This window comes from Hypanus sabinus, chromosome 10 (assembly GCF_030144855.1).
Source record: "Hypanus sabinus isolate sHypSab1 chromosome 10, sHypSab1.hap1, whole genome shotgun sequence".
Classification (NCBI taxonomy): domain Eukaryota; kingdom Metazoa; phylum Chordata; class Chondrichthyes; order Myliobatiformes; family Dasyatidae; genus Hypanus; species Hypanus sabinus.
Window position 1 is genome coordinate 64,493,419 of NC_082715.1, and position 27,624 is coordinate 64,521,042.

The following is a 27,624-nucleotide window of genomic DNA, read 5'->3' on the forward strand; positions in this document are numbered from 1 at the left end:
TTAGTGGCTAAGCCATATGTGAAGGCCAGGATCTGGACTTGGTTGTCAGAAGCCATTTGAGAGATGTGCCATTGGGAAAATTTAGTAGGTGGTGGGAGCTTACCCCACTACCACCCTCAGCTATAACAATATTAAGGAACCAAAATTAAGATGACCAGTCCCAAATTTGACTGAAGCTAAGAGCTGCTTTTCTCTCTTTCTAACTGTTCCTAGTATCACTAGTCTTTACAAATACACCCACTGACCTGACAGTTGCTGCTGGATCAGACGTGCAGATTCCCTGCAGCTCTCAAGGGGACCCTGAGCCTACTATAACCTGGAGTAAGGTGAGTAGCGATCTCTAGGTAACCAAGTTTGTTGCTAAGCTAAGAACATTCCAAAACAAGAACAAAATATTTCAAGCATTTAGAGATACTTTGCTCATAGAAACATAAAAGCATAAGTGTGGGAGTAGTTGTGTTTAAGCCACGAGCTTGGCACTGGTCCACTGATTGAATCAGGAGTTTGTGGACTTTGACAGCAGTACAATGCAGGGGTTTCTGCCCTGGTGTTGGTGCCATGTTTCCAATGACATGCTCTGTGTTCATTGGTTAATAAACAGGCATTAACAGTTCCATGATATTTTGTTAAAGAATATTAAGGGAGTTAGAAGTTTTAAAAAAAATCATCTTGGAAACACTCAAGCAGATCAAACAGCATTCTGTGGAAAGAGAAGCACAGATAAGGACATCTTGTCCTGAAGGAAGTTATATAAATTCAGGTCTTGTCCTGTTTCTAGAATGTTTGTTCCATTGATCTGCAGTTGTAGATTCTTTGTTATCAGCGATGAAGTTGTACTACTCAAACATGTCAGTGAACAGTTCGGAAGTAGGGAAATTGTCACTGAGATGTAGATAATTTATCAAATTTATTTGTTAATGAGGTCAAAAGTGTAAATAATCCACTCAGTCTAACATAAACTGTGCTTTGTACAGTATTTGGTGTGCATGCCCCACCTTGCCTCATCAGTCAAATCAATTAGAAGAATAAATCTTGCTGAGAAGAAATGGTTGATGATTGGAGAAGGAAATAAAATTTTCCAGTCACTTATTTAAACCTTTGAGTTGATATTTATTTATCAAGTAATTTGAAACATTCTTACAGCCATTGCCAAGTAGAGAATAAATTAATTGAGCTACTCTGAGTGAGAGAGATTAAAAGACAATTTGCTGAGATGCAAATAATTATAGAGCACTTGCTTGGATTAGTTACTCTTAGCATTTGGATAGGTTTCTTAAAAAAAAATCCAAGTGCAAATAAATTCCGGTATTATTTTGTATGTGAGTTATTGAGTTTATTTTAAGAATTGTCTGACTAAAAATATATTTATAACCTAAAGTACACACTCTGATTTTGGATATACAGTAATGCATTTATTATTTTTTTGAGGTATTTAATATAAATGTAAGCCAAATAATCACCAAATTCAGATTCAATACAATTCTGAAGCTACTCAGATATTGATATGAGGACCATTTGGGAATTAAAGTATTAGATCAGCAATAGGATCAAAAACAACCGCCCTCCAGGACCCTACTATGAATGGATTTTTATTATATCCATAAATATATTGAATCTTCTTATGTAATCACAACAACATGATACTGCAGAAGCTGAAATTTGACATAAAAGTAACTTAGGAATTGCTCTACAAATCAGGAGACATATTGAAATTGATTTAATATTGTCATTTTTACCATGATGCAGTGAAAAGTTTCTTTGGCGTACTGTTCATTTGGCTCAAATTGTTTCAAAGTGCATTGAGGTAGTGCATGGTAAAACAGTAACAGGTTGCAGATTAAAGAGCAACAGTCACATAGAAGGTGCAATGCAGGCCCACAGCAGGTGCAAGATCACAAGGAGGTAGATTAGGAATGGAGGGTTATGGGCTGAGTGCAGGCTAGTGGGACTGGGTGAGAGTAAGGGTTCGGCACGGATTAGAAGGGCCGAGATGGCCTGTTTCCGTGCTGTAATTGTTATATGGTTATATTATGAGATCAACAGTCCATCTTATTGCACTTAGGAAACATTCAATAGTCTTAAAATATTAAGAGTAGAAGCTGTGCTTGAGTTTGGGTAGTACATGCTTTTCATGCTTTTGTATCTTCTGTCCTGGGAGAGGGGGGGAAAAGAACATAACTGAATTGGGTGAGGCCGTTGATTATGCTGACTGCTTTACTGAGGCAAGGACAACTACAGACAGAATCCACGAAGGGGCGTCTGCTATCTGTGATGTACTGAGTTGTGTCCATGATGCTGTAGTGTCTTGGATTACATGAAGAGCAGTTGTCATACTTCGTCATTACGCATCCAGATCGGGTGCTTTCTGTGGTACATTGGTAAGGGTTAATGTGGAGGTGTCAGTCAGCTTCCTTGGCCATGGCATCTACCTGGTCGGACCAGGACAGACCTTTTAATTTAACTGCAGCATAACTTTCTGATTCATGAATTCATTTCCTCAACTAATTAAAGCAAATATGCTATGTGTCACCTTTACCACTCTATCAGCCTGCTTAGCCACTTTTAGGGAGCTATAGGTTTGGACTGAATGATCTCTCTGCACATCAACACTGTAAAGGGTTTTGTCATTTAGAGTGTACTCACGCTTCACGTTGTATCTGTCCAAGTGCTACATTTCACATTTGGCTAAGTTAAACTCTGCCTGCCAAATCACAGCCCATACCAGTATTCTACACTATCTAAAACAACACTGGTCTTTGTATCGTCTGCAGACTTACTAACCTACCTATTTACGTTTTCATCCAGATAATTTAATATACTAGTAAGAGCGGAGGTTCCAGTATGGATCCCTGCAGAACAGCACTCATCATAGACCTCAAGCCAGATTAATTTCCATTGACCACTATCTTCTGTCTTCTCTTGTGAATCGAATGCCAACCAATCACCTCAACTGGGACATGGACTGCTGAGAGCAGCTCAACACACTCCTCTGTCCTGAGCTGATAGAATGTAGATCACTATCCTGTGGCTTCTGGTTTCACCACGCGACTTTATGTCATCGAGGCAAATATCTTTCCTCTCCCAAAGATGAGATCTTTGGGGCTTCTGTTAGTTTTTGTGTAACTCTGGGATTTTTACGGTTCCCAGCCCCGTGTCCAACCCTCCTTTTGCAGCTGAGCTTGGGACAGTCCATTGTGGTATTTCTCATTAGGCCACCCTTTTCCAATTGCTCATGAATCCTATCCCTAAGTATCGTCTCCAGTAACCTCCTTATTACTAACATGAAATGCACTGGTCTATAGTTTCAGGATAATCCCCAGTTCTCTTCTTGAATAATGGAACAAAATGAGCAATGTATCCTGTCCTATGACACCTAGCCTATTGCTAGAAAGGACATGACGATCTTGATCTCGGCCCCAGCAATCTCATGTCTTGCCTCAATAAACTAGGGCATAATCCCATCAGACCATTGTTTGATTGATCCATCTTTAAGAGATCCAATACAACCACCTCCTTTATTTTGAAATGTCCTAGCAAATCAGTATGATCCAGACTGATCTCCCCATCTTTTATGTTCTTCTCCTTGGTAAATACTGATGCAGTGTACTCATTTAGGACCTGTCCTGCATTCTCTGCCTCTGAGCATATATTCCCTTCTTTATCCTTGAGCAGTCCTACCCACTCCCCAGTTAGTCTCCTGCTTTAGATATTAGTTTAGAATGCCTTGAAATTCTCTTTACTCCCACTTGCCAAGGGCTTTTCCTGGCCCCTCCTGGTTTTCCTAATTCGGCTCCTGAGTCCTCTTCTGGCTTCTGTACAATTGTCAAGGGCTTTGTTGGAATTTTAGCTTCCTACACTTAACTTGTATTTTTTTTCTCAAACAAGAGAAAATTTGCAGATGCTGGAAATCCCAGCAACACACACAGGATACTGGAGAAACCCAGCAGGCCAGGCAGCATCTATAAGGAGAAGCACTTTTGACCGGGCCGAGACACGAAACCTAGATTTCGGCAGATTTCCTTGGTTTTGCTCTTTAAATTTCCTGTTCCTCTGTGACTATCTATTGCACACATCTATTGCCATACAAGGTTCCATCCCTTTAGGACTCAGAAGCAGTTGCTGTTGCTAAACCGTCAGGCTGATCAACAACTCCACCTATTAATCCACCTGACCACACACCCCACCACCACCTTATCACTTCCTGTCAGTCACCTTGGATACTCCTGCAATTAGCGTCACTTTGTATACATATAATCAGCCCAAGTATATAAGCTAATCTTGTGTATTTGCATTTATTTATGCTGCTGTATCGGTCCCAATGTAATACTCATTTTATTCTCCTTTGCACTTGCGTATTGAGGAATGATAATTGTTCTTGAATCTTATACCATTCTTACTGGAACACGCCTATCCTGTATGCAGTTGGACTTTGAACATCCTCCTCCACACGCCAGATGTAGATTTGCCCAAAGCAACTATTCTTAATTAACTCTTCATAGTTCCTTTTTAATACCCTTATAATTTTCCCTGCTCCAACTTAGTATACTCCCACAGGATCCATACTTACCTATAAGCATCTTAAGGAGTTGTGATCACAGTTCCCTAACTGTTGTTCCACTGAAAAGTCAGTCATATGGCCAGGCTTATTACTCAACTCCTGGTCCAGTATGGCCACCCCTCTTGTTGAGGTAACCTTCTTGCACTGATGAGGTCCCAACCATGGCAGTGTGTTCTAGTCATGCAGTACTGCTCTCGGTAGATTAGAAAAAAACTTTCTCTAATATCTCCCCTAAACCTTCCTCTATTCGTGTCCTCTGGTATGGTCCAATTCTGTCCTAAAAATAAAGTGCTAGTTCCCCATTCTATCTATGCCTCATGTAATCTTATATACCTCTATAGAGTCACCTCTCATCCATCATCGTTTTAAAGATAAAAGCTCAAGCTTAACCTTTTACTTATCAGATGTGCCCTCTAATCCAGGTAGTATTCTGGTAAATCTCCTCTGAACCTTCTCTAAAGCTTCTTCATTCTTCCTATAATGTCGACCAGACTGAGCAACAGAGTCTACTTTTTGTCTTATCAAGAGTTTTGGAGAACTGCACCATAACCTCGCAGCTCTTGAACTCAGTCCTGCAATTAATGAATACCAGCACCCCATACGCCTTCTTAAACATCTTAGCAATTTGAGCAGCAACTTGGAGGGATCTCTGGACTTGTATCACAAGCTCACTCTGTTTCCCCAGTCTGGTAAGAATCCTGCCTTTCACTTTGTACTTCACTGTGAAGTTTGATCTTCTGAAGCGTATAACCTCACACTTCTCCAGATTGAACAGCATCTGCCACTTTTCCACAGGTTGACCACCTTTTCATCTCTATTCTAAGGCTGTGCCCTCTGGTTCTAGATTCTGTTGTTACAGGAAATATCCTCTCCACAACTACTCTATCTAGGCCTTTCAATATTCGACAGGGTTCAATGAGATTGCCCCTCATTTGCCTAAACTCGTGCAAGTACAGGCACAGAACCTTTAAGCATTTCTCGTATGTTAATCCTTTCATTCCAAGACTCATTCTTGTTAACCTTCTGGATCCTTTCCAATTCCAGCACATCTTTTCTTAGATAAGGGGCCCAAAACTGCTCTCGATGCTCCAAGTGCAGTCTGAGCAATGCCTTAAATAGACTCAGTGTTGCATCCCCACTTTTATATTCTAGTCCCCTCAAAATTAATACTAACATTGAATTTGTCTTCCTTGTCACCAACTCAGCCTGCAAGTTAACCCATAGAGATACTTGCATGAGGACGAAGTCCCTTTGTACCTGTGATTATTGAATTTTCTCCCCATTCAGAAAATGGTCTACCCTTTTATTGCCAAATGCATGACCATATACTTCCCTATACTATATTCTATTTGCCTCTCCTTTGCCCATTCTCCTGATTGGTCTGTCCTTGTGCACACTTGCTTCTTCACCAATATTATCAGCCCCTTCACCTATCTTGGTATCATCTGCAAACTTGGCCACAAAGCCATAAATTCTGTCATTGAAATCATTTACCTATAATGTGAAAAAATGATGTCCCAACACTGACCACTCCAGAAATTCAATAGTTATTGGCAGCCAACCAGAAAAGGCCCTCTTTATTCACACTCTGCTTACTGCCAGTCAGCCAGTCCTCTATCCATATTAGTATTTTTGCTTCTTAAAGCTTAAAAATGGTTTCTTCTTCTTGACTAAAAGGTTCTACGCTCTTATCAACGACTATGGTTCTTTCATCATTCCGTCCTTTCCCTGTGACAGTGTGACAAACCTACCCAGAACCTCATGCAACTGCTTCCAAACAGACCTTCACATTTCCCTGATAGTAGCTGTTCTCTGCCTAATACCATCATTATTAGCCCTCTCCCAATTAAATACTTCCCACCTTGTCTGATGAAGGGTTTTGGCCCAAAATTTCAATTGTTTATTCTTTTCCATAGATGCTGTTTAACCTGCTGAGGTCCTCCAGCATTTTGTGTGTGTATGTGTTGCTCCCATAGTCTGCTTCTTTCCGTGTCCATGGCTCAGAGGGATGTTGAAGTCAACCATTTGAACAACCCTCTGGAACATACACTAAATGTGGGCGGAACTCAGTAGGTCAGGCAGTATCAATGGAAATGAAATTAGCAGTCAACATATTGGGTTGAGACTCTTCAACAGGACTGGAAAGGAATGGGGAAGATGCCAGAATAAGGTGGTGGGGAGAGTGTAGGAAATCAAGCTAGAAGGTGGTAGGTAAAGCCAGGTGTATGGGGCAAATTAAATGAAATATGAAGCAGGGATATGATAATTGGAAAAGGTTGGAGTAGAAGGAATCTGACAGAGAAGAATGGAAAATCCCACAGAAAGTAGTGGATACTACATAGTCAATCACAGGTAAAGCCTACCCTACTATTGAGTACGTCTACACAAAATGCCGTGGCAGGAAAATAGGATTGATCATCAGAAACCCCCACCACTCAGGTAATGCTCTCTTCTCACTGCTGCCATCAGGAAGAAAGTACAGGAGCTTCAGGATAGGAACAGTTATAACCTCTCTATAATCAATCTCTTGAACCTAAGGGAATAAATTCAATCAACTCCACTTGCCCTATCATTGACATGTTCCCACAACCTATGAACTCATTTTCAAGGACTCTTCATCTCAAGTTCTCAATATTTATTGCTTTTTAAATTAATTTTCTTTCTGTATTTGCAGAATTTGTTTTCTTTTGCACTCTGCCAAGTTGGTGCGGGCTATCATTGATTCTATTATAGACATATTGAATATTCAAGCAAGATGATGAATCAAAGCGTTATAGATAATGACATATATGTACTTTACTTTAAACTTTGAACCACGGGAGAAAGGGAAAGAGGAAGGGCACTAGGGGGAGCTGATATGCGGGTGAGGAGAAGAGGTAAGAAGCCAGTGTAGGGAGTAGAAGAGGAGGGGCAGGGGAGGGGAAAAAATACTGGAAGGAGAACTGGATGATTCTAGTTGGAAGCCAGATGGAATATAAGGTGTTTCTCCTCCAATCTAAGAGTGGCCTCATCATGGAAGAAGAGGAGACCATGTTGAAATGGAAGTGAGGTTGGAATTAAATGGTTGGCCACCAGGAAATTCCATTTTCTGGAGATGGAGCAGAGGTGCTGGACAAAATGGTCCCCCAATTTACATTAGGTCTCGCCAATTTAGAGGAGGCTGTGTAAGGAGCACTGGATGCAGTAGACAACCTGCAGTATTCCTAACATTAAAATGCACACACGTAAACCCATCCGTCCCATTGCATCTGTTACCTTGCTCCTGCATCTACCTTCCTCTCAATCACTTCATTTTCTACCCTTGTGCCCTGTCAAGCTTCCAAATATCACTACCGAACCTCCTGACCAGGATATTGATACCCGTCCAAGTAAGGTGTAATCCAGAATCCATCTCGCTTTTACAGGTCACCCCTGTCCTTAAAGAGATCCAATGATCTAAGTAAGAACCTGAAACCCTGCACCTTGCAGCAGTCCCTCAGCCACTCCTTCATCTGTTCCATCTTTCTACTCCTGCCATGACTAGCACATGGAATACGATAAAGGTTATTATCTTTGAGGTCCTGCTTTCATAACCCCCTATACTAACTCTAACACCTTTCTATGCCATGGGTGTCAGTGTTCACCATGACTTCCGACTGCATACCCTCCCCCTTGAAAATGTTCTGCTTTCACTCTGCGACATCCGTGACCCAGCCCCCAGGAGAAAATACATCATCCTGCCATCATTTTTCTGACTGCATTTGCAGCTTCAGAATCTCAGTCTGTGCCCTCACAAAACTAATGACCCTCCTGTCATTATTGCTCTGCCTGAATTTGCTGAGTCTCAAAGCCATTCACAATGCCACTTGCTTGGCTGCTGCTGTTCACCAGCTATATCCAAATGGGTATATTTGTGGCTGAGTGGAATGCCACAGGGTAGCCCCGGACTGCCTGCCTCGTCCCCTTGCTTCTGGTGGTCACCATTCTATCTGAAGGGTTATACCTTGGGTATGATCATCTCAGGGAAAGTCTCATCTTTGAAGCCCTCAGCTTTCCAGATGGTCCAGAGTATCTTCAGATCGATCGTGGCATTGCTGTCAGCTGAGTGCGCTTCCCACAGATGTAGAGAGCAGCAGAACATTTCAGCCCAAGACCCTTCATCAGGACTGGAAAGAAAGGGGAAGATGCCAGAATAAAAAGGAGGGGAGAGTGAAAGGAGGACAAACCAAAAGGTTTTTGAAGCCAGGTGGGTTGGAAAGGTAAAGGGCTGAGGAGAAAGGAAACTGATTGGAGAATGGAAGCAGGAGGAGCTAGGCCCAGTGATAGGCTGGTGAGGAGAGGCCAAAGTAGGAAGTAAAAAGAGAGAATGGGGAGTGGGAGAAAAGGGGAAAAAATGTGAGGTCAAATCAATCATCAGGTTGAAGGCTACCTGGATGGGATGTGGGGTTTTGCTCCTCCATCTGAGAGTGGCCTCATCCAGGCAGAAGAAGCTATGGTTCAACGTGATTATTTAAGTTGTTTGTGAATTTTAGCCTGTGAGTTATAGAATTACTGGCTTTTTTAATGTAACTAATTTGGAGAAATGTGAAATTTGTTTGCAGTCTAAACCCTAATTCTGTAAGAGATGTGATTAAAATTTTCACTTTAAAGTAAGATGGACTGAGTGAATTCATTATTCTTTGAACTGTGAGCTAAAGTACTCGTAGGAATTATTACATTTGTCAACTTATGTGCATAAAGTTGAAATTGGTATTTCTGTAATTACATACATCGAGCAAGTTTTGGCTTGTACATAAATAGAAATCTGTAATTGCTTTCAGTTGCAGCTGAAATATGCTTTTGGCAGATGGTTTAGGGAGGGGCTTCAAAGGATATCAGAATGTCACCTCAATGACTGCAGGTCCTGTAAAGATTATACAGCTCTTCATTAATGACACAATATTTTCAATATAGGATGGAATTCAGATAACAGAAAGTGGCAAATTTCATATTGGCTCTGAGGGATTTCTTTCAATTCGTGATGTTGGATCAGCAGATGGAGGACAGTATGAATGTATTGCCAGGAACAGCATTGATTACTCTGTCACTAGCATGATCTTGACTGTGGTTGGTAAGTCTATAAAATCAGTTATGTTTTAATATTTAATCACCATTGTACTTTAAGGTCCTCTTTATTTTGGGGTTTTATTTTAATAGGTATTCTCTTTTAATTCAGCCACACAAGCTTGCCAAGTCTAATGAATTTCTGCTTTGCTGTGCTGATTTTTTCCTCTGTAAATTACTTGGAAATTACAAAAGTACCATAGTACTTCAGAAGTTTAAAGAAAAGTATATCCCCATGTTGGGCAGGCTCCATGATGTGTCACGCTGGTTTGAGCTGGAAATTTACCCTGCCCACAATGCAGTCACACCAGTAGACTCGGTTGCCTCAGTCAATTATTAAGGTGGCTGTTCAGCTTTTCTTTAGGCACAAGAAAGAGGTGCATTTATATACCTGTGGATTTCTTTCTAATCTACTTCTTTTTAAAAAAAAAAGATTTGTACGATATTGATTTGAGGAAATATTCTTTCAGCATTTTTAAAATCAACACTGAAATATACTGAAGAATAGTATTTGATCCAATAAAATGCAGTAATATGTTGGTTCTACAGTATTTCTAGTTTTTGCTTTATGTAGTTGCTGAGCATAAATTTGAACCAAAAGGTCAACTTTGGATTGAACAGTATTCAGACTGTATTATGGAATGTTCTGAAAATGGTTATTCCCCATTCTGTTGTATTTTAGGTTTTAAAGACACTTCACTAAATATTGCATCACCTACTCCAGTGATTCTGTAGTCTTATTTTGTCTTTATTTGTTCTAACCAGTTTCTGTATGCATGAGAACTAAAAATGAATGAATCTGAAAGATGGACCAAGAGAGCATATGTACATAGGAATTTGTTATCACAAGATCAGTAATTGTATCTGCAGAGAAAAGCAGAAGTCTGGCTATTGCACAATCAGAAATGTTCAGGAATTTTTTTTTAAAAAGGACTGCAGAAAAGCAAATAATAAGTTTAATGATTGTTGAAATGTAAGCTATGCATATGGTCATATATCACCCCTAATGTCACACCAAAAGTCAGTTGAAATGATGATCCCCAGACTCTACCTTTTGACACTTGGAAGTTAATAGGCCAATGGTCTGAGCATGGACATAATTATTTGAATCATCTTATAACTTGGAATAAATCATGCTAATTTTATGCATCCAACCCCTTGAATGGTATTATTCACCATGTGCTGCTTAGAGTTTACAATCAATTTGTTGATGTGGTTCCCTATCACCTTCAGACTGGGTTCTCATCCTTGTCTTTGTTTACATAAAGAAATAAACTCCCTTGATATAAGCAAACTTTGTAAGTAGTGCAGCTGCAATTCAATGTATCTTTTAGTAAGTTAACAAACACCTTCCTTCAACAGCCTGATTTTTGATGACAAGTTACTGAATTATTTTCCTGTTATTCTAAATATTAAATTGTCTCCATTTATGTGAGGGAGAAAATTACATTCATGAGTGAAGTTTTCCACTTGTTTGAGAGCTAACAGTCTCCTATTATACTCTGTAAGTTTATATTTTTCTTTCAATTGACTGATTTCTTATCTAATGTAATCCATTTATCATGCCTGTTGAAGCTGAAGGTTCCAAGCTATACTCTTACTAGATGCAAAACAGTGCCTACAAATCCCTGAACTCTCCAGTGCTGCTTACCAATAAAAAGATTAAGAAAGCTTTTATTTATAACTGATGAATGTTATTTAATTTCACTGCATGAAATGATGATCAATAACTTGAATCAGTAGATGCAAAATGATTGGGGGAAAACAATTAAAGACAATGGAAAGAATCTGTGTTCATTGCAATTACTGATGAAGATGGGGAATGCTCTTACTGTAAAGCTGGTCAGCCTTCAAAAGAAATTTGGATAAATACATGAATGAGAAACTAAATGTAGGAAAAAGAGAGAAAATTGGGCAAAAAGAATACCTGAATTGTTATTTAGAAAATCTGGTGTACATTCAATAGGCTGAGTTGTTCTATCTGTGCTTTTCCACAACTCCTAATTGTGAAATGATTGATTGAAGACATTTCCTACTTTACCTATAAATCTTATCAAACACCTTTTACAGGGAGTTCAGTATAAATGTGTTCCAAACTGACTGATTTTTTCAGTGCTTCATCTTTTTGTTAGTAAAAGCAAGACCTCAACTGAGCACATCATGTAATGGTGCCGTTGAACTCTTTCACATCTCACCTTCCCCTCTAGCACACACACACACAACACAGGCAGAGAGAAAGAGACAGACAGTGAGGGATACCTACACACACAACACAGATGGGGAGAGGGGCAGAGGGGTGCAGGCAGAGACAGGTACACAGTACAGCAGGTCAGTGCTATAAATTCTTATTTGACAATTTAGCTTGTTTGATTTCATTATTCAACAAAAATTATGAAATGTAAGCTGTATTTTGACTCCATTGCCTTCAATTATAAAGCTATCATCTTGAGTATAAGAACTGCAGACTGTGTGTTAAAGGAAAGGAAGTTATTTCACTGGAAATGATTTACAGTGAATGTAAGAAAGCTTCCATTAACATTGAACCAGTCTCTGCTATAGTCACCAATAATTACCTTATTATCTCACTAGTCCCTGACATTATTAGAAGTGGCGACACTTTTGTGGAGTCCTCAATCAAGGAAGCTATTCAGAGTGTTGACAGTGCCATCAACTCCACCCGCAATAATTTATTTGGAAGGTAAAATAAAATTTTGCTCTCTCAAATATTACAGAAAGTATACGTCAGATTTTTAGAATGTATGTCTGGAATTATGCATTTTTCCTGTAGGTTTTGGATAATGCATTTTGACTGGTATTGAGAAAATATTAAAACAATATTTCAAGTTATCAGCATTTTCAGAATCAACTTCCATTCTTTCTTTTGCCACTCCTCCCCCCCCCCCCCCCCCCCACTCTCACACAATTGGTTCTTAAGTTAAAAGTTACTGGAAAATCATGTCAAAAATTCATGCCATTGTTATTTATTCCAAAAGCATATTAGCAAATTTCTAGATGTTTTGTCAAAATGCCTGGAATGGTAGAAACTGTGTGGTCCTAAATAGTTGTGGCTAACAGACTTCCTTTGAAAGAAGCACTTAATGTTGTGAAATTTCAGAGCACTTGCTAGTAAAAGACAAAGATGATGTTAGAGATTTCCAAGTACAAAGACACACTGTCTTTTAGAAATTACTTTTATTAAAATCGGGCTGCTTGTGAGTAAGGGATTGAGGGGCAGGAGTAATATAAATAGATTGCAGGTATTCTGAGGGAAGATGTTAAATTGGGAATATGCTTGAAGTCTGCACTGCAAGTGAATTATTATAATTCTTTATCATTCATTATGACATTCACAGTGTTGTGGATCAGTGAGTGGTTGACATTATTTCTAATTTCCATTCTGTCCTACTATCTGTTTTCACACAAGATTTTCATGTTAAAGTATTAAGAGTGATACTTGGTCATCAAAGTAGTGATCAGAGAGGCCTGTTCTGTTTTGTTGAGATGAGGCAGCTGGAGCATGAGATGATGCAGTCAGTCAGGCACTTTTGCAGTGGCAGCTTGTTCAGTTAGTCCACTGCTTCCACTGGGGAAGCCCAGAGTAATGAAGAACAGAAGGGAAAAAAACTTGGTGAGAATCAGATGGGAGCAGGACAAAGAACAGTCAAGATGGGATCGCTGTTGGAATTTTCTGTGTGTTCTCCTGAATTATGTACCATATTCTATTGTGATTCCACTGAAAAGATGGTACGCTTTATAAAAATTAGAGTTGTGATTACAGAAACATTTTTAATTCTGATCAATTACTTCAACATTTTGCTGAGTTTAGCGAAGTATATATTGGCAAGTGTATCAGGATTTTTTAAAAACTTGACATTTTCTGTGTTTACTTTTATCTTGTTTTCTTATTTAACAGTGTCTCCTTTATTTTCTTATCTTTCTAACCATGTTGGACGATATAGTTCAGGTATAGTATCAGTGGTATGAATATTTTTGTTATGTGAACGTCCCATATATCGAATACTTTGCTCAGCATGTGTAGATACTATATATCTGTTAATTTTATTTACATCTTTTGATATCCAGAATGTTATATAATGTGCTGTCAGAGCTTGCAATTTGACACTGTTTCATGAAGTGTACTTTGGCGTGCATTTTGCTTTACTGGTATGTGCCTGTAGGCTTTGTAATACTCAACGTAAAGGCCTCCCTCCTTCTCCTGTCCCTGTCTTTTAAATTTCATTTAGCAGGACAGCTGGAGCAGATGGGCAAGAATAGTTCTCATAATATATTAGAGCCAGTTCTTTGAATGAGCAGAGTTATTTTCAAGACATTTTAAAGTAAGTTACTGAAGTAAAATTAACTGCTATAGAAAAATATGTAATCTAGCTAACTGGAAACACATGGAAAATGCTGGAAGAATTCAGTAGGTCAGGTAGCATCAATGGAAATGAATAAACAGTCGACATTTTGGGCCACGGCTGTTTATTCATTTCTCTGAATTTTCAGCATCTGCAGAATCTTGTGTTTATCCAGCTAACTTAACTATAGTCAGCTAGATTACATTCATTTTCTATAGCAGCTTATTTTACTTAACAGCAACTTACTCTTCTTTACCTAGTTTTATTATCAGATAAAATTAACTGATTGTTTTGTAAGGAAGTACTTACTAATTTATTTAAAAACCTAACCATTGTCCTAACAGCCGACCTCGAACTCCAAGTGAATTGCTTGCCTTGTTCCGCTATCCACGACAGCCAATTGTTTTTGATCTTGCACGAGCAGGGGAAATTTTTGAACGGACTCTGCAGCTCATTCAAGAACATGTAAATCATGGACTGATGGTTGATCTGAATGGAACAGGTCAGTTCTGATTCTATGTTAAGGCAGATGGTTTACCTCGTTCATTGCTTGTTGAATGTTAACTATGTTTTTAATCTTTCTTGCTACATTTCATATTGTACCAAGAATGAGAAAGTTAAGTTTTCACCTTTGTGTGCAGTTTACACGGTCCTATCTCAGTGTTATCTCCATATCAAAATACATAAAAGTCCAACCATTCTACATCTTGTTGGCAACTTTGCATTTCTCGTATTCCAGAAGCACACTTATTCTTGTTTTATCACGCTGGCGCTGATAGCCATCTTCAGTTGACATGACACTAATTTTTAGTGTTTCTGCCTTTCCAATTCTCTCTTTCTGTAGGCATTCTTTCAAATCTCTGTCTTTGGCCAAGCTCTTGGACATGTGCCGTAATGTCTTCTTTGATAAGGTGCCATTTTTATTACTAATTTTACTCCCCTTTCACTATTTTTACTATGTTTTTATTCAAAATCCTGTATGAATTTAAATTGTTCATCAGCCCTCTATAAAGCTAACTTTGTCCCTTTTATAGAAATGAGATCACATCTCCTCTGTCTGATCCCCAACTCCCCTCTCCAATCCCCACCTCACCTGCTTCATATGCTTCCTTTATAAGTTTTTAGTTATTCTTCTTTTGTAAAGTCTTACTTGAATGTGCCTTCTAGGTTTTAATTTGGGGAATTTTGATAGGTAGAATTTGTGGTTTATGTAGCTTGATTTTTAAGAAGTGTGTCACTCTTTCAGCACACTTCCTTTAATGTGCATTTATAAGTTATGTAATTTAGTATTTCCGCTATTGCTAACAATTTCTTGGGGTTTTAAGAGAAATAGTTTTGGTTTACTACCTTTTTAATATATTTGACCAAGTCTAATTCACTTTTTCATGCTTTTATTAAAACATATTGTCAACATGGTATTAAAAAAACAGAACCAAGGACAGCCATCTTAAGATTATTTAAAATAAAAGTTAGTTGCTGAACAGATGCAAGAAATGTAGATTAACAGAAATATCAAATCAGAGACAACATCTGGTGCGCCATGGAAAATCTAAATTGGATGGCCACTACAAGTAAATAATCAGTCATGTAGAATATAATCAGCAATGGATTTTATATTTTTATTTATGTTTACTATTACATATAAGTGATAAATGTCAGAAGGCCATGAGTAACTACACTGTGTCGATTAGTGGTGAGGCTCAGGGAATCTTTGATTTCCCCCCCCCCCCCCTCCCCCCTTGGTGTGTACCAAATGACAGCATCACATTATGATGCAAAACAAAAGTAATGTGGGATAACAAGTAAGAAAACACCAAATGGCAAATGTTACTCTAAAACCATGGATGATTAGTAAAGGGGTTTTGTTTGGTTACTACAACGTCGACGACTGCAGAAGGAAAACATGAAGTGAATGGATATTCTGCAATTACATTGGAATTTTAGATTGGATAAGAAGGAATTGTTTTGTTATATGAAGTTTAAATTTATAAATAATTGTTCACAAGGATGTGGAATTTAATTACAACCCCTAGGTGCTGTTGAGGTTTATGATTCACTTTAACCAAATCTTCATGAAATAATGTTATTTACCTTATTTTTGACGTTTGCCACACAAAACAACTTGTATTTTCTGCCTGTGACCTTGAGCTACAGGATTTGAAATATTACCTAAACAAATATGGTTTTAATTAGAAAGCAGAAACTAAATGTATTTGTTCAACCGCCCCCCCCCCCCCCCCCCACCCCGGCCCGGTGGATTTTCTTCCCTGTTTGAGCATGTGTTTAATCTTTCTTTCTCCAAATCTTGTCGCTGCCACAAATAGTATAGGAAAGATTGTCATACTGAGTCATGTAGCCGGACATGCTACTAATTTATTTCAATGAAAAGATTTCCCAGTTGCCTCCCAATTTCTCTTCTTTTGTTGATAGTAGCTTTTTTTCCCATTTCATTATTTTTAGTCTCAATGTGAGGATATATTTGCTATCATTGGCATGAATTTCTCTGTATTTAAGTACAGTCTCCACATCTGCTCAGGGCTCTGTTAGATGGTGTAATTTTCTTCCATATTCTCCATTGTTCTAAAATAAACCTTGCAAATATTTATCTCAGCATTTTTTTGTTATTTAGTTGAAAATGGTTCTAGTGCATACATCATTTAATTATTTTTCTGTTACTTGAATAACACATGCACTCTGCATAGCCATGTTTCTGGTTGTTCACAATAATATGCAGATTTCCGTTCATTTAATTGATTTAGTGCATAGATCATCGTTTGTCACAGTATGTTATATAAAAATATAACAAAAGTCTCTGGTAAATGCATTTATATCTAGTTCTTGCAGTTACTTCGAATAGCTCAGGCGTACTGTACAGACTCAGATTGAAAGCTTTTGGAAAACTGTGGCTAATGGGGAAAATTTGGTGTTTGGGGGTGTATGAGTAAGATAGACAGCCTGAAATGAAAAGCTGAATAAAGTGGGCCAGCAAAAGTAGCAGAATTAGCACAATGTATGACATAGTTCCATATTTCTTCTTCTTTTCAAATTTTATTTCTAGAATTTTTTTCCCCAAACCCCCGTGTTAAAATTATGTAAACCATAGCTTACAAAACATAGAAGTTCCATATTTCTAAGCTCTCTATTTGGTTGGCTACCAATATATTAAAATGAGTAATTAATGGCTCTGTGATGCTTAAGAATTATTTCAACAGTTCATAACTTATATCAAACATGTTAAATAGAACATGTTTAAAAAGAAAACTTCAAAATGAAGGGAAGTGCCAATGGCAGTATCTTTTTAAGTACTGAACAGATTTGAGGTTTGTACTGCTAAAGGTAAAATTTTAATTATAATATAGCTTAAAGATCTTAAGTTCTAAAGGGACAGAAAGATTTTAAAGATACGACAAGCCAAAAAATTGAGGTTCTTAGAAATATTCATGTAGGCACCTTACAACATAGCTGCAAGTTCAAGGTTCAGTGATAGAAATGAGAGCTGTGGGGAAGTGTTCAAATGTCAAATGCCAGATTTTAAATCTGAGGAGGCACTGAAGAACACTGGGTTAATGGCACTGAACAAGCAACTTCACTTGGGCAATTTGTGATTTTTTTTTGCTAATTATAACAAGTCAACTTTTCTTTTACCTTAGATTGAGATACATGCATGAATGAGAAAGCAAATTGTGATGTTTATTTACTTTTTCTTTTATAGGTTTTCGCTATAATGACCTTCTGTCTCCAAGGTTCCTGAGCCTAATTGCTAATCTGTCTGGCTGCACAGCCCACCGTCGAATCAATAACTGTTCTGACATTTGTTTTCATCAGAAGTACCGATCTCACGATGGAACATGCAACAATCTTCAACATCCCATGTGGGGAGCTTCCCTTACAGCCTTTGAACGCCTTCTGAAGCCTGTCTATGAAAACGGGTTTAACCTGCCAAGAGGAATTAATCGAGATCGGTTTTACAATGGGTTTCCTCTCCCTCTACCTCGCCTCATTTCAACTTCACTGGTAGGCACTGAAACCATTACACCTGATGACCAATACACACACATGTTGATGCAGTGGGGTCAGTTCCTTGATCATGATATTGACTTGACTGTTGCAGCACTAAGTCTTAACAGGTTTTCAGATGGTCAGCACTGTAGTTCTGTCTGCACAAATGATCCACCTTGCTTTCCCATCTCGATTCCTCAGAACGACCCCAGAGTGCGTAATGGAGCGAGATGCATGTTTTTTGTGCGGTCTAGCCCGGTCTGTGGAAGTGGGATGACATCGTTGTTAATGCAGTCTGTGTTTCCACGGGAACAGATCAATCAGTTGACTTCTTATATTGATGCATCCAATGTATATGGGAGCTCAGACCAGGAAGCTGAAGAAATCCGGGACTTGGCCAGCCAACGAGGTCTCTTGAAGCAAGGGATAGCACATCGATTAGGGAAACCACTTTTACCATTTTCTACTGGTCCGCCAACTGAATGCATGAGAGATGAAAATGAAAGTCCCATTCCATGCTTCCTGGCTGGGGATCATCGTTCCAATGAACACATGGGTTTAACCAGCATGCACACAGTCTGGTTTAGAGAACACAACAGAATTGCCACTGAGCTCCTGAATTTGAATCCTCATTGGGATGGTGAAACTATTTACCATGAAGCTCGTAAAATAGTTGGTGCCGAGATGCAGCATATAACCTACAGTCACTGGCTACCCAAGATCCTCGGTGACTTTGGGATGAGAATCCTTGGGGACTACAAAGGCTATGATCCAAATGTGAATGCAGGAATAGTGAATGTGTTTGCTACTGCCGCCTTTAGATTTGGGCACACACTTATTAACCCAATTCTCTACCGTTTAGATGATACATTTCAGCCTATTCCTCAGGGCCACCTGCCCCTTCACAAAGCATTTTTCTCTCCGTTCCGTATCGTGAACGAGGGAGGCATTGACCCTTTGCTGCGAGGGTTGTTTGCTGTTCCGGGAAAAATGCGGGTTCCAACAGAGCTGGTAAATACAGAATTAACAGAGCGCCTTTTCTCCATGGCACATGCAGTGGCACTGGATCTAGCTGCTATGAACATTCAAAGAGGTCGAGACCATGGGATACCACCTTACAATGATTACAGAGTCTACTGCAATCTAACCTCTGCTCAGGAATTTGAAGATCTAAAAAATGAAATTAAGAATCCTCGAATTAGAGAAAAGCTCAGGAAGTAAGTGAGGTTATTATGATGCTTGGTTACTAATGGTACTGAAATTTCTTGCATGATGGGTGAAAATTAAGATGTGGACCTGCAGCGAGGAGAGCTAGAAACCTAGCTTCAATTCCTAAACTCTGCTCCCTGTATGAAATTCACATGTTCTCCTTATGACGATTTGGGTTCCTCCATTTGTTTTGGTTTGCTACCAGATCTCAAAATGTACAGGTTGACAGGTTAATTGCCCATTGTTAACTGTTCTTGGTGTGGGCAAGTGGGAGAATCTTGTGGTGGGGGGGAAGAGTTGCAGGGAACGAGAGGACAATGGATTGGAGTTTCTTTAGGATTAATATAGATGCACGTTGGTCAGAGCAGACTTGGTGGGCCAAAGAGCCTGTTTCCATACTGTATAACTGATTCTGACATGGGGGTTGCTGCTGATTTTAATACAGAGTTTTATTTGCAGCTTATAAACAAACAAAAACACGTAGCAGGACTGTAGTGTGGAGGTGGAAGATATCGTGCATAATAGCAGCGTAGAAGCAAGCCCACAGTAGAGGCAACAAGAGGGAGGCAGCCTGCCATTTATTTTGGCCCCAGTATGCAAAGGCCAGCAATGAAAGAGTCAGAAGCTTTCTGGAGGATTGTCAAGGAGTTACTTTAACCTGCCTGAAGTGCCTTCATATCAGGGTTAGTTTCCCCAGGAGGTACAAATGTTCTTGTGAAAATAGGTATTGCCTTTCACTGAGTGGGTCAGAGAAGATCCTGGAGAACAAAATTCAGAATGTGTGTGTCCAGATGACATAAAAGCAGGCAGATTGAAGGTAACAAGCTTCCTTCCCTGAAAGACCTTTGTAAAACAGTTGAGTTTATATTGTCTACTTTTGGTAGAATCGTATACTGCAAATGATGAGTGCTTTCAGAATGTTATTGCTTCAGTTAAAGGTCATTACTGATACCACATCTAGAGTACTGGTCGCCTGGTATAAAAGAAGTTGAATGCATTAGAATCAGTTTGGGAAGATTTACTCAACCAATAATAGAAATGGACAAGTTATCATTTGAGGTTGGTTGGGCTTGGTTTGCTACTGCTGGAGGTTAGAAGAATGAGAGGGATTTGATAGTGAGAAATCTTGCAGCATGGATGTGTAAAGAATATTTCTTGTGGGTGAATGTTTAAAATAGATTAACTGAATTTTTGAGCAATGTAAAAAGAAATAGCGGGAGGAACTCAGTGAGTCAGGCAGCGTCTATGGAGAGAAACACCAGTGAACTTCAAAGGCCAAGTCCTTTCATCTGGACTGGAAAGAATGAGAGGAGATAGCCAGTGTGAAAAGGGTGGGGGGGTGGGCTTGAGAAGAAAGCTGGAAGGCAATAGATTGCTCCAGAAGTGTGTGATTGGCTGGTGAATGAACAGGAAACTGTAAATGAAAGCTGTAAGTGATAAAGGGCTGAATAATGTGGAATCTGATAGGAGAGGAGCATGGACCATGGAATAAAGAGAAGGGTTATCTGGAGGGGGGAATCTAAAAGTAAGGGCCAGTCTAGAGGGCAGGTGAGGGGAAAAGGTTGATGGAGGATGGTGGTATAAGGGGGTTATAAAGGGATAGAGGGGAGTGGTTACTGGAAATTAAAAAAGTTGTTCATATCATCCAATTGAAGATCAGCAAGATGGAATACGAAGTGCTGTTCCTCTGTCTGTGCCTACCTTCAACTTAATTAGAGAAGACCATGGGCAAGCGTATTGGTATAGGATTGGGGGTTGGAATTAAAATGTTGGCCACAAGGAGATCCTGGCTGTTGCATTTGGAAATGGTGGAAGTAATGGAGAAATGTTGGTTACATAATCTCATGGGTTAGTAAGTGAGGAATGGGGAACACTAACCCCGCTTATGTCTGGGGAATGGAATGAAGTTAAGGGCAGATGTATGGGAGAATGGACGATATTGAATGCTCTGGAGTAGAAGGCCTCATCACAAGAGCAGATACAGGAGCAATGGAGGAACTGAGAAAAGGGAATTGTGTCCTTGAACACAATAGAGGATTAATTGTTTTTGAAGTAACCATGGGAGAAGATGGGTTTGTAGATGTTAATGGATAATCTGTCTCCCATGTTGGGAAGCAGAGAGGTCAAGCAAGGAGAGAGAGGTGTCATTGCAAGCAAGAAGTCTTTGGATCTCTCTTCCTCAGTGGAGGATAGAAGGCAAGAATTCTGAATATTTTCCAGGTGGATGTATTTAAACAAGGAGGTGGAAGATTACCACAGGTAAGTAAGTGTGATGTTGAGCTCACATGACTATTAAATAATAGAGAAGATTTAATGAATCAAGTAACCTGGTGTTGCTAATTTGTATGTTTATATGACAACTTCAAATGTTCCAAACTCTCCCTCAACAGAGGTTTATATGCTGAAAACACTAATAATGTAAGGAAGCAATATCTGTGGAGGAAATTAATGTTTTCAGTGCAGAGCTATTGTTAATGCTGTGTGAAACCTTTCTCTTCCTTCCCTTTGAATTCTATAGTTTATATGGTACACCGTTGAACATAGACTTATTCCCTGCTTTAATGGTGGAAGACCTGATACCTGGAACCAGGCTGGGACCAACTCTTTTGTGTTTGTTATCTACTCAGTTTAAACGCCTTCGAGATGGTGACAGGTAATTAACAGCCTCTATTGTGATTATTTGTTTATTTCATTTGAGAAACTGCTCCAACATTATAAACTTAAACTCTTTGGTGCACAATCCAGCTACAGTAGATAAAAATAAAGCTTACAGACCAGAAGATCCTTGCTTTCAAAGCTTGTCTACACTGCTATAACAGTTGTGTAACTCAATGGCTTGATATCAGATAAGTTAAAGTTCAGCTCAGATTCTTAGTCTGTATCACTTTTCAGAGTTATTTGTTTGAGTTTGAGCATACATGTAGAGCACAAAATCTCATTTCATTTCACTGAAGTACCTACTGCACTGTTGTTCATTCAGGGCTCCAGACCCTGATTGAACCACCTTGACCAGAGTGTAAAGGTAAACTGATACTTGGTGAGCAGGATTGGCCTTATCTCTAATCTGTTGATCATCAGCAAGCTTCCAAATGCACACTGCTTGAACTCATCTGAATGAAATAACTGAAAGGTACAATGAGACCCCAGCAAGAAAAAAGTGCCATGAGAAAAATAGGGAAGCAGGGAGTAAAATGAATACTTTTTGTCATGTTTCATGTAATTACTTTTTTTCTATTCATCCAGTTATTATATTTTAAATTAATCCCATATGTTGTACATTTAAATGCGGAGAAATTTTAATTGAAGAAGTGGCGGTACCTAGAGCTGACTACTGTGATGAAAACTCTTCCTCACAAGAAAATAAGAAACAGCAGCAGGAATTGTTCTGCTCTCCTGATGACTAGTAGTGCGGCAGATCTGATCATTAGCTCTCTGCTTCCCAGACTGATCTCCATGAAGTTAGCATACAGATCAAAAGTCTCTCTGATTCTTCTATATTCATTACAGAGTAGAGAATTCCGAAGATTTGCAATATTCTGGGAGAAGATATCCTTTCTTTTTTCAGAAATAAATGATTAACCCCTTATCCTAAATTTCTGCTTTCTGCATCTACGTTGCAAAGTTATCCCTGAGAAACTAATAAATCACAATAAGCTTAAAGCATATTGCTCTAAACCTGACTGATTCACATTATTCTGAAGGCAGTTGCCAGTGCTTGGAATCAATCTAGTGAACCTTCTTGCAACTATGTTCTTAACTGCCTTATTCCTGTTTATGTTATGTAATTTACCTTAGAGTCTATTTGGTCTCATGGTCACTGAAGATGAAACTCCATTTATGCCAAATTTTAAATCCAGCATTTATTGGATTGAAATTTAACTTTCACTGGTGGAGTGTCTCCATTAAATTAACCTTGTAGATCCCTGTATTTTGTTTTGATTCTGTCAATGAAATCATTCCTTCCTACCAATAATGCAACCTGCTTCCTTTTTAAGTTTCATTCATCCAGCGTCCATTGTGCTTTACAGTCCTTTTCCTCCTGGTGATTTTTTTTTACCCAAGGTATATCCTGTATACCTTTCTCCTTGTTATCTTTGCTTGCCTTAAACAAACTTTTCGAGTTTAGTTTTTGCTCTCTCCCACGATGTTTTTAGTTTCTGTTTACTCAATGGTTACTTTATTTCCAGCCACCCCTTGAAAGTGATCAGAGGTGCATTCTGTCCATAAGGAACCCTGCAGAAATGAAAGCGGTGCTTCACAAGTTATGTAATTCATTGAACCTCTGCATGTGAAGTTGCTATATTAACAGCATGAAAGTGACACTTTGATGGAAATTTTGTCAAATAGGTTTGTGAAAGTTTAGCAGTAGTCAGGAGAGTGAGCTGAGAGGGAAAATAAGATTGAATGACAGCAGACTCAATGGGTTGAATGGCCTGTATCTTTTGTTCTAAATGAGAACCTTTTTAAAATGTAAAATACAGTGAATTACTGGCTTATTTGATTTTAGATTGTAGTAATGTAGTTGCTGACCAGTCATATTAAGTAAGTATGCTTCTGTAAAATGAACAAAAATGTGTAGTCCAAGGCAAATATAATAAACTAATAAAAATTGAAGTGGCTTCAAAGGACTTTAATAGTGTTTAACATTATTATATGTACTCAAACAGGTTCTGGTATACAAATCCTGGTGTGTTCAGTCCTGCTCAGCTGACTCAGATTAAGCAGACTTCCCTTAGCCGTGTGCTGTGTGACAATGGAGACAACATCACTAAAATCCAGGCTGATGTGTTCAGAGTGTCAGAATATCCTCATGGTTATCAGAATTGTGCTGATATACCAAAAATTGACTTGAGGATGTGGCAAGACTGTTGTGAAGGTTTGTAATTATATAATGAGCATGCATTGAATGATGAGTGAAATCTTAACCATTTTGAAGTAATTTTGCTTGGTATTATTAATTTCTAAGGAATATAACATAATTCCTGGGTACCAAGATTGTTCTTCAGCAAAATATTAAACAAGTATTAACATTTTTTGTAACAAGTTTGAGCTGTTGAGCTATTAGGTTGAAATTATGAGAACTTAAAAGCACTTGTGGATAGTTAATATATTTATGTAATTCACTTCTGCCATCCTATGTAAAGGAATGGCTTTTACTTGATGCCTAAAAGAACAAGGTGTTTTGTTTTTAATCTTTCTTTATTAATCTATTACAGAGTAGCACAACACAGTGACTGGTAACAGAACCAAAAGCATAGTTTAAATTCAAAGAAATGGATCAAAACATAGAGGGTTTTTGGGAGGGTACATGAGAAATTAAAGGCAAGCTGGCATCAAAATATAGTGTTCGACCTCTGAACATAAAAAGCATTCATAGCAGAAGTACCATTTAAACTCTTAATCTTGTTCTGCAAATTAACAAGATCATCTTCTCCACTGCACCTTATTGCACAAACCATATATTTCTGATTTCCCCTAGTATGAAATGGTGTCAAGGAATCAGTGGGATAAACAAATAGAATTTAGTCTGGTTGTGTGAGCAATGGTATTTCAGGTAACTTAGTGTTTACATAAGGTGATGGGGATCTGACATGGACACTGCTAAAGAAACTATTCCTTTAAGAAGGAAAAAGTGTTTGTTCATTGTATAAAAAGCAATGTTTGGGAAATGGATGAGTGTGTGGAAGTGGCAGAAGGGGAGTTGGTATTGAGCAGGAAGTCTGACCTGGGCATCAATGTTATTTTTAATAGTCCAGGATAGTAAACCAAGGTGATGTGAATTTTCAGGCTAATCCAGTTTTTCCATTTGCTTTTCCAAATGACAAATAAAACTGCTATTCATCATCAGCAACTTGCATTTAAATAGTACTTTTAAACAGAAAGTTATTCTGAAGCACTTTGTAAGGACAAGTAGAAAAATAAACAGCCATTGAACTGGTGAAACAGCAATAATTTTAATGTAATAAAACCTTCCAAACAAGCTCCACATTATCAGAGAAAATTTGGCACCAGGCCATTTAGAATGATGTCAGAAGATAGTTGAAATCTGGGTTATAAAGCTGAACCAAAGATGGAGAGAAAATAACTGAGTTAGGACTTTGATAATCAAAGGCATGTCTGGTAATAGTGTGGAATTAGAAGTGGCGATATGCAGGAGACCAGAATTGGATGACTGCACAGATCTCAGATGATTGTAGAGCTGAAAGAAGCTATGGAAGTGAGAAGGCAAAGGAAAGAGAACATGAGAAATGGGCACAGGGGTAGCCCATCTGGCCTATCAAGCCTGCTATGCCATTCAATAAGATCATGCCTGATCTGACCATGCACATTTCCATCTACCTGCCTTTTCCCCATAACCCTTAATTTGCTTACTGTGCAAAAATTTATCTAACCTTGTCTTAAATATATTTACTGAGGTAGCCTCCACTATCTCATTGGACAGAAAATTCCACAGATTCGCCACTCTTTGGAAAAAGCAGTCCTCTGTCCTAAATTTACTCCCCCAGATCTTGAGCCAATGTTCCCTAGTTCTAGTCTCATCTACCAGCAGAAACTACTTAACTGTCTCTATCTTGCCTATCCCTTTCATAATTTTATATGTTTCTATAAGATGATCTCTCATCCTTTGGAATTCCAGTGGGTACAGTCCCAGGGGACTCGATCTCTCCTTATAATCCAACTCCCTCATCTCTGGAATCAACTTGGCGAACCACCTCTGCACCACCTCCAAAGCCAGTATATCCTTCCTCAAGTAAGGAGACCAGAACTGCATGCAGTACTCCAGGTGTAGCCTCACCAGCACCTTATATAGTTGCAGCATAACCTCCCTGCTTTAAATTCAGTCCCTCTATGGAATAGAATGAAGGATAACATTCCTTTCACCTTCTGGATAGCCTGATGCACCTGCAAACCAACCTTTTGCAATTCATGCACAAGTGCTCCCAAGTGCCTCTGCACAGCAGCATGCTGCAGCCTTTTAACATTTAAATAATAATCTGATTTTCCATTTCCTTTCAAAGTGGATGGCCTCATATTTACCAACATTATACTCCATCTGCCAGAGTATTGCCCACTCACTTAACCTATCTATATCTCTCTACAGACTCTCCGTACCCTCTGCACAATTTGCTTTTCCACTCAATTTAGTGTCATCAGCAAACTTAGATACACTACATTCAGTTCCCTTTTCCAGATCATTAATATATATCATGACAGTTGTGGGCCCAGCGCTGACCCCTGTGGCACACCACTCACTACTGATTGACAACCAGAGTAACGCCCATGTATCCCAACACTCTGCTTTCTATTAGTTAACTAATCCTCTTTCTATACTAATACATCACCCCAACTCTGTACATCCCTATCTTTTGGATAAGTGTTTTTTGCGGTACCTTATTGAATACCTTCTAGAATCCAAGTAACCAATGTTCAGCCTTTCCCCTCTATCCACTGTGCTTGTTATATCCTCAACTCCAGTAAGTTTGTGAAACAGGACCTGCCTTTGCTGAATCCATGCTGTGTCTGCCTGATCGATCCATTTTTTTCCAGATGCCTTGCTCTTTCTTCTTTAATGATAGCTTCAAAGATTTTCCCAACTCCAGATATTAAACTAACTGGCCTATAGTTACCTGCCTTTTGCCTACATCCTTCTTTAAACAGTGGTGTGACATTTGCCTCCTTTCAACCTGCCAGGACCTGCCCTAAGTCCAGAGAATTTTGGTAAATTATCACCAAAGCCTCAACTATAACCTCTATTTTTTCAGTACCTTGGGATGGATTCCATCAGGCCCAGAAATTTGCTCAGCATTACCTCTTCAGTGAAATCCTCACCTACCATCTCATACATATCATCTCTCTTCAACATGTTAGACATGTCATGTACCATGAAAACTTACACAAAATACTCATTCAAAGCCTCTACAGTTTCCTCATTCCCCAATATCAATTCGCTCTTCTAATCCTCCAAGGGATCTACATTCACTTTGGCCACCCTTTTACACTTTATGTAATTATAAAAACTTTTACTATCTGATTTTATATATTGTGCAACTTTATTTTCATTGTCTGTCTTCCCTTTCTGTATTGCTTGCTTATTCGTTCTTTGTTGCTTTTTAAAGTTTTCTCAATCTTTCATTTTCCCACTATGCTTGGTGACTTTGTACCCATGAGCTTTTAGATTGCTGCCTTCCTTTATTTCCTTTGTTATTTATGTTTGGCCTTCCCACCCTTACTGTCCTTGCTTTTAACTGGAATATACTTCAGTTGAGCACGTGAAAAATCCCTTTGAATATCTTCCACTGTTCCTCTAACATATAGCCTCTGTTCCTCGTCTACCCTATCCAGCTCCTCCCTCATCCCATTGTATTCTCCCTTGTTTAGGTGTAGCACTGGTTTTAGATTGACTGTTGCACCCTCCAT

At 38.9% G+C, this 27,624-nt stretch overlaps 1 protein-coding gene across 4 annotated transcripts in view; it reads left to right on the forward strand.

Moving 5' to 3' along the window:
- LOC132400715 (peroxidasin homolog) overlaps window positions 1-27,624 on the forward strand; it is a 243,350-nt gene that overhangs the window by 192,942 nt on the left and 22,784 nt on the right. For 3 of the 4 annotated variants that reach the window (XM_059981994.1, XM_059981995.1, XM_059981997.1), the window contains 7 exons: window positions 214-326; window positions 9,491-9,647; window positions 12,230-12,338; window positions 14,343-14,500; window positions 17,711-19,214; window positions 21,725-21,859; window positions 23,874-24,082. In XM_059981994.1, the coding sequence (XP_059837977.1) occupies window positions 214-326; window positions 9,491-9,647; window positions 12,230-12,338; window positions 14,343-14,500; window positions 17,711-19,214; window positions 21,725-21,859; window positions 23,874-24,082 (2,385 nt within the window). The remainder of the gene's footprint in view (window positions 1-213; window positions 327-9,490; window positions 9,648-12,229; window positions 12,339-14,342; window positions 14,501-17,710; window positions 19,215-21,724; window positions 21,860-23,873; window positions 24,083-27,624) is intronic. The other variant, XM_059981996.1, reaches the window with a different exon arrangement.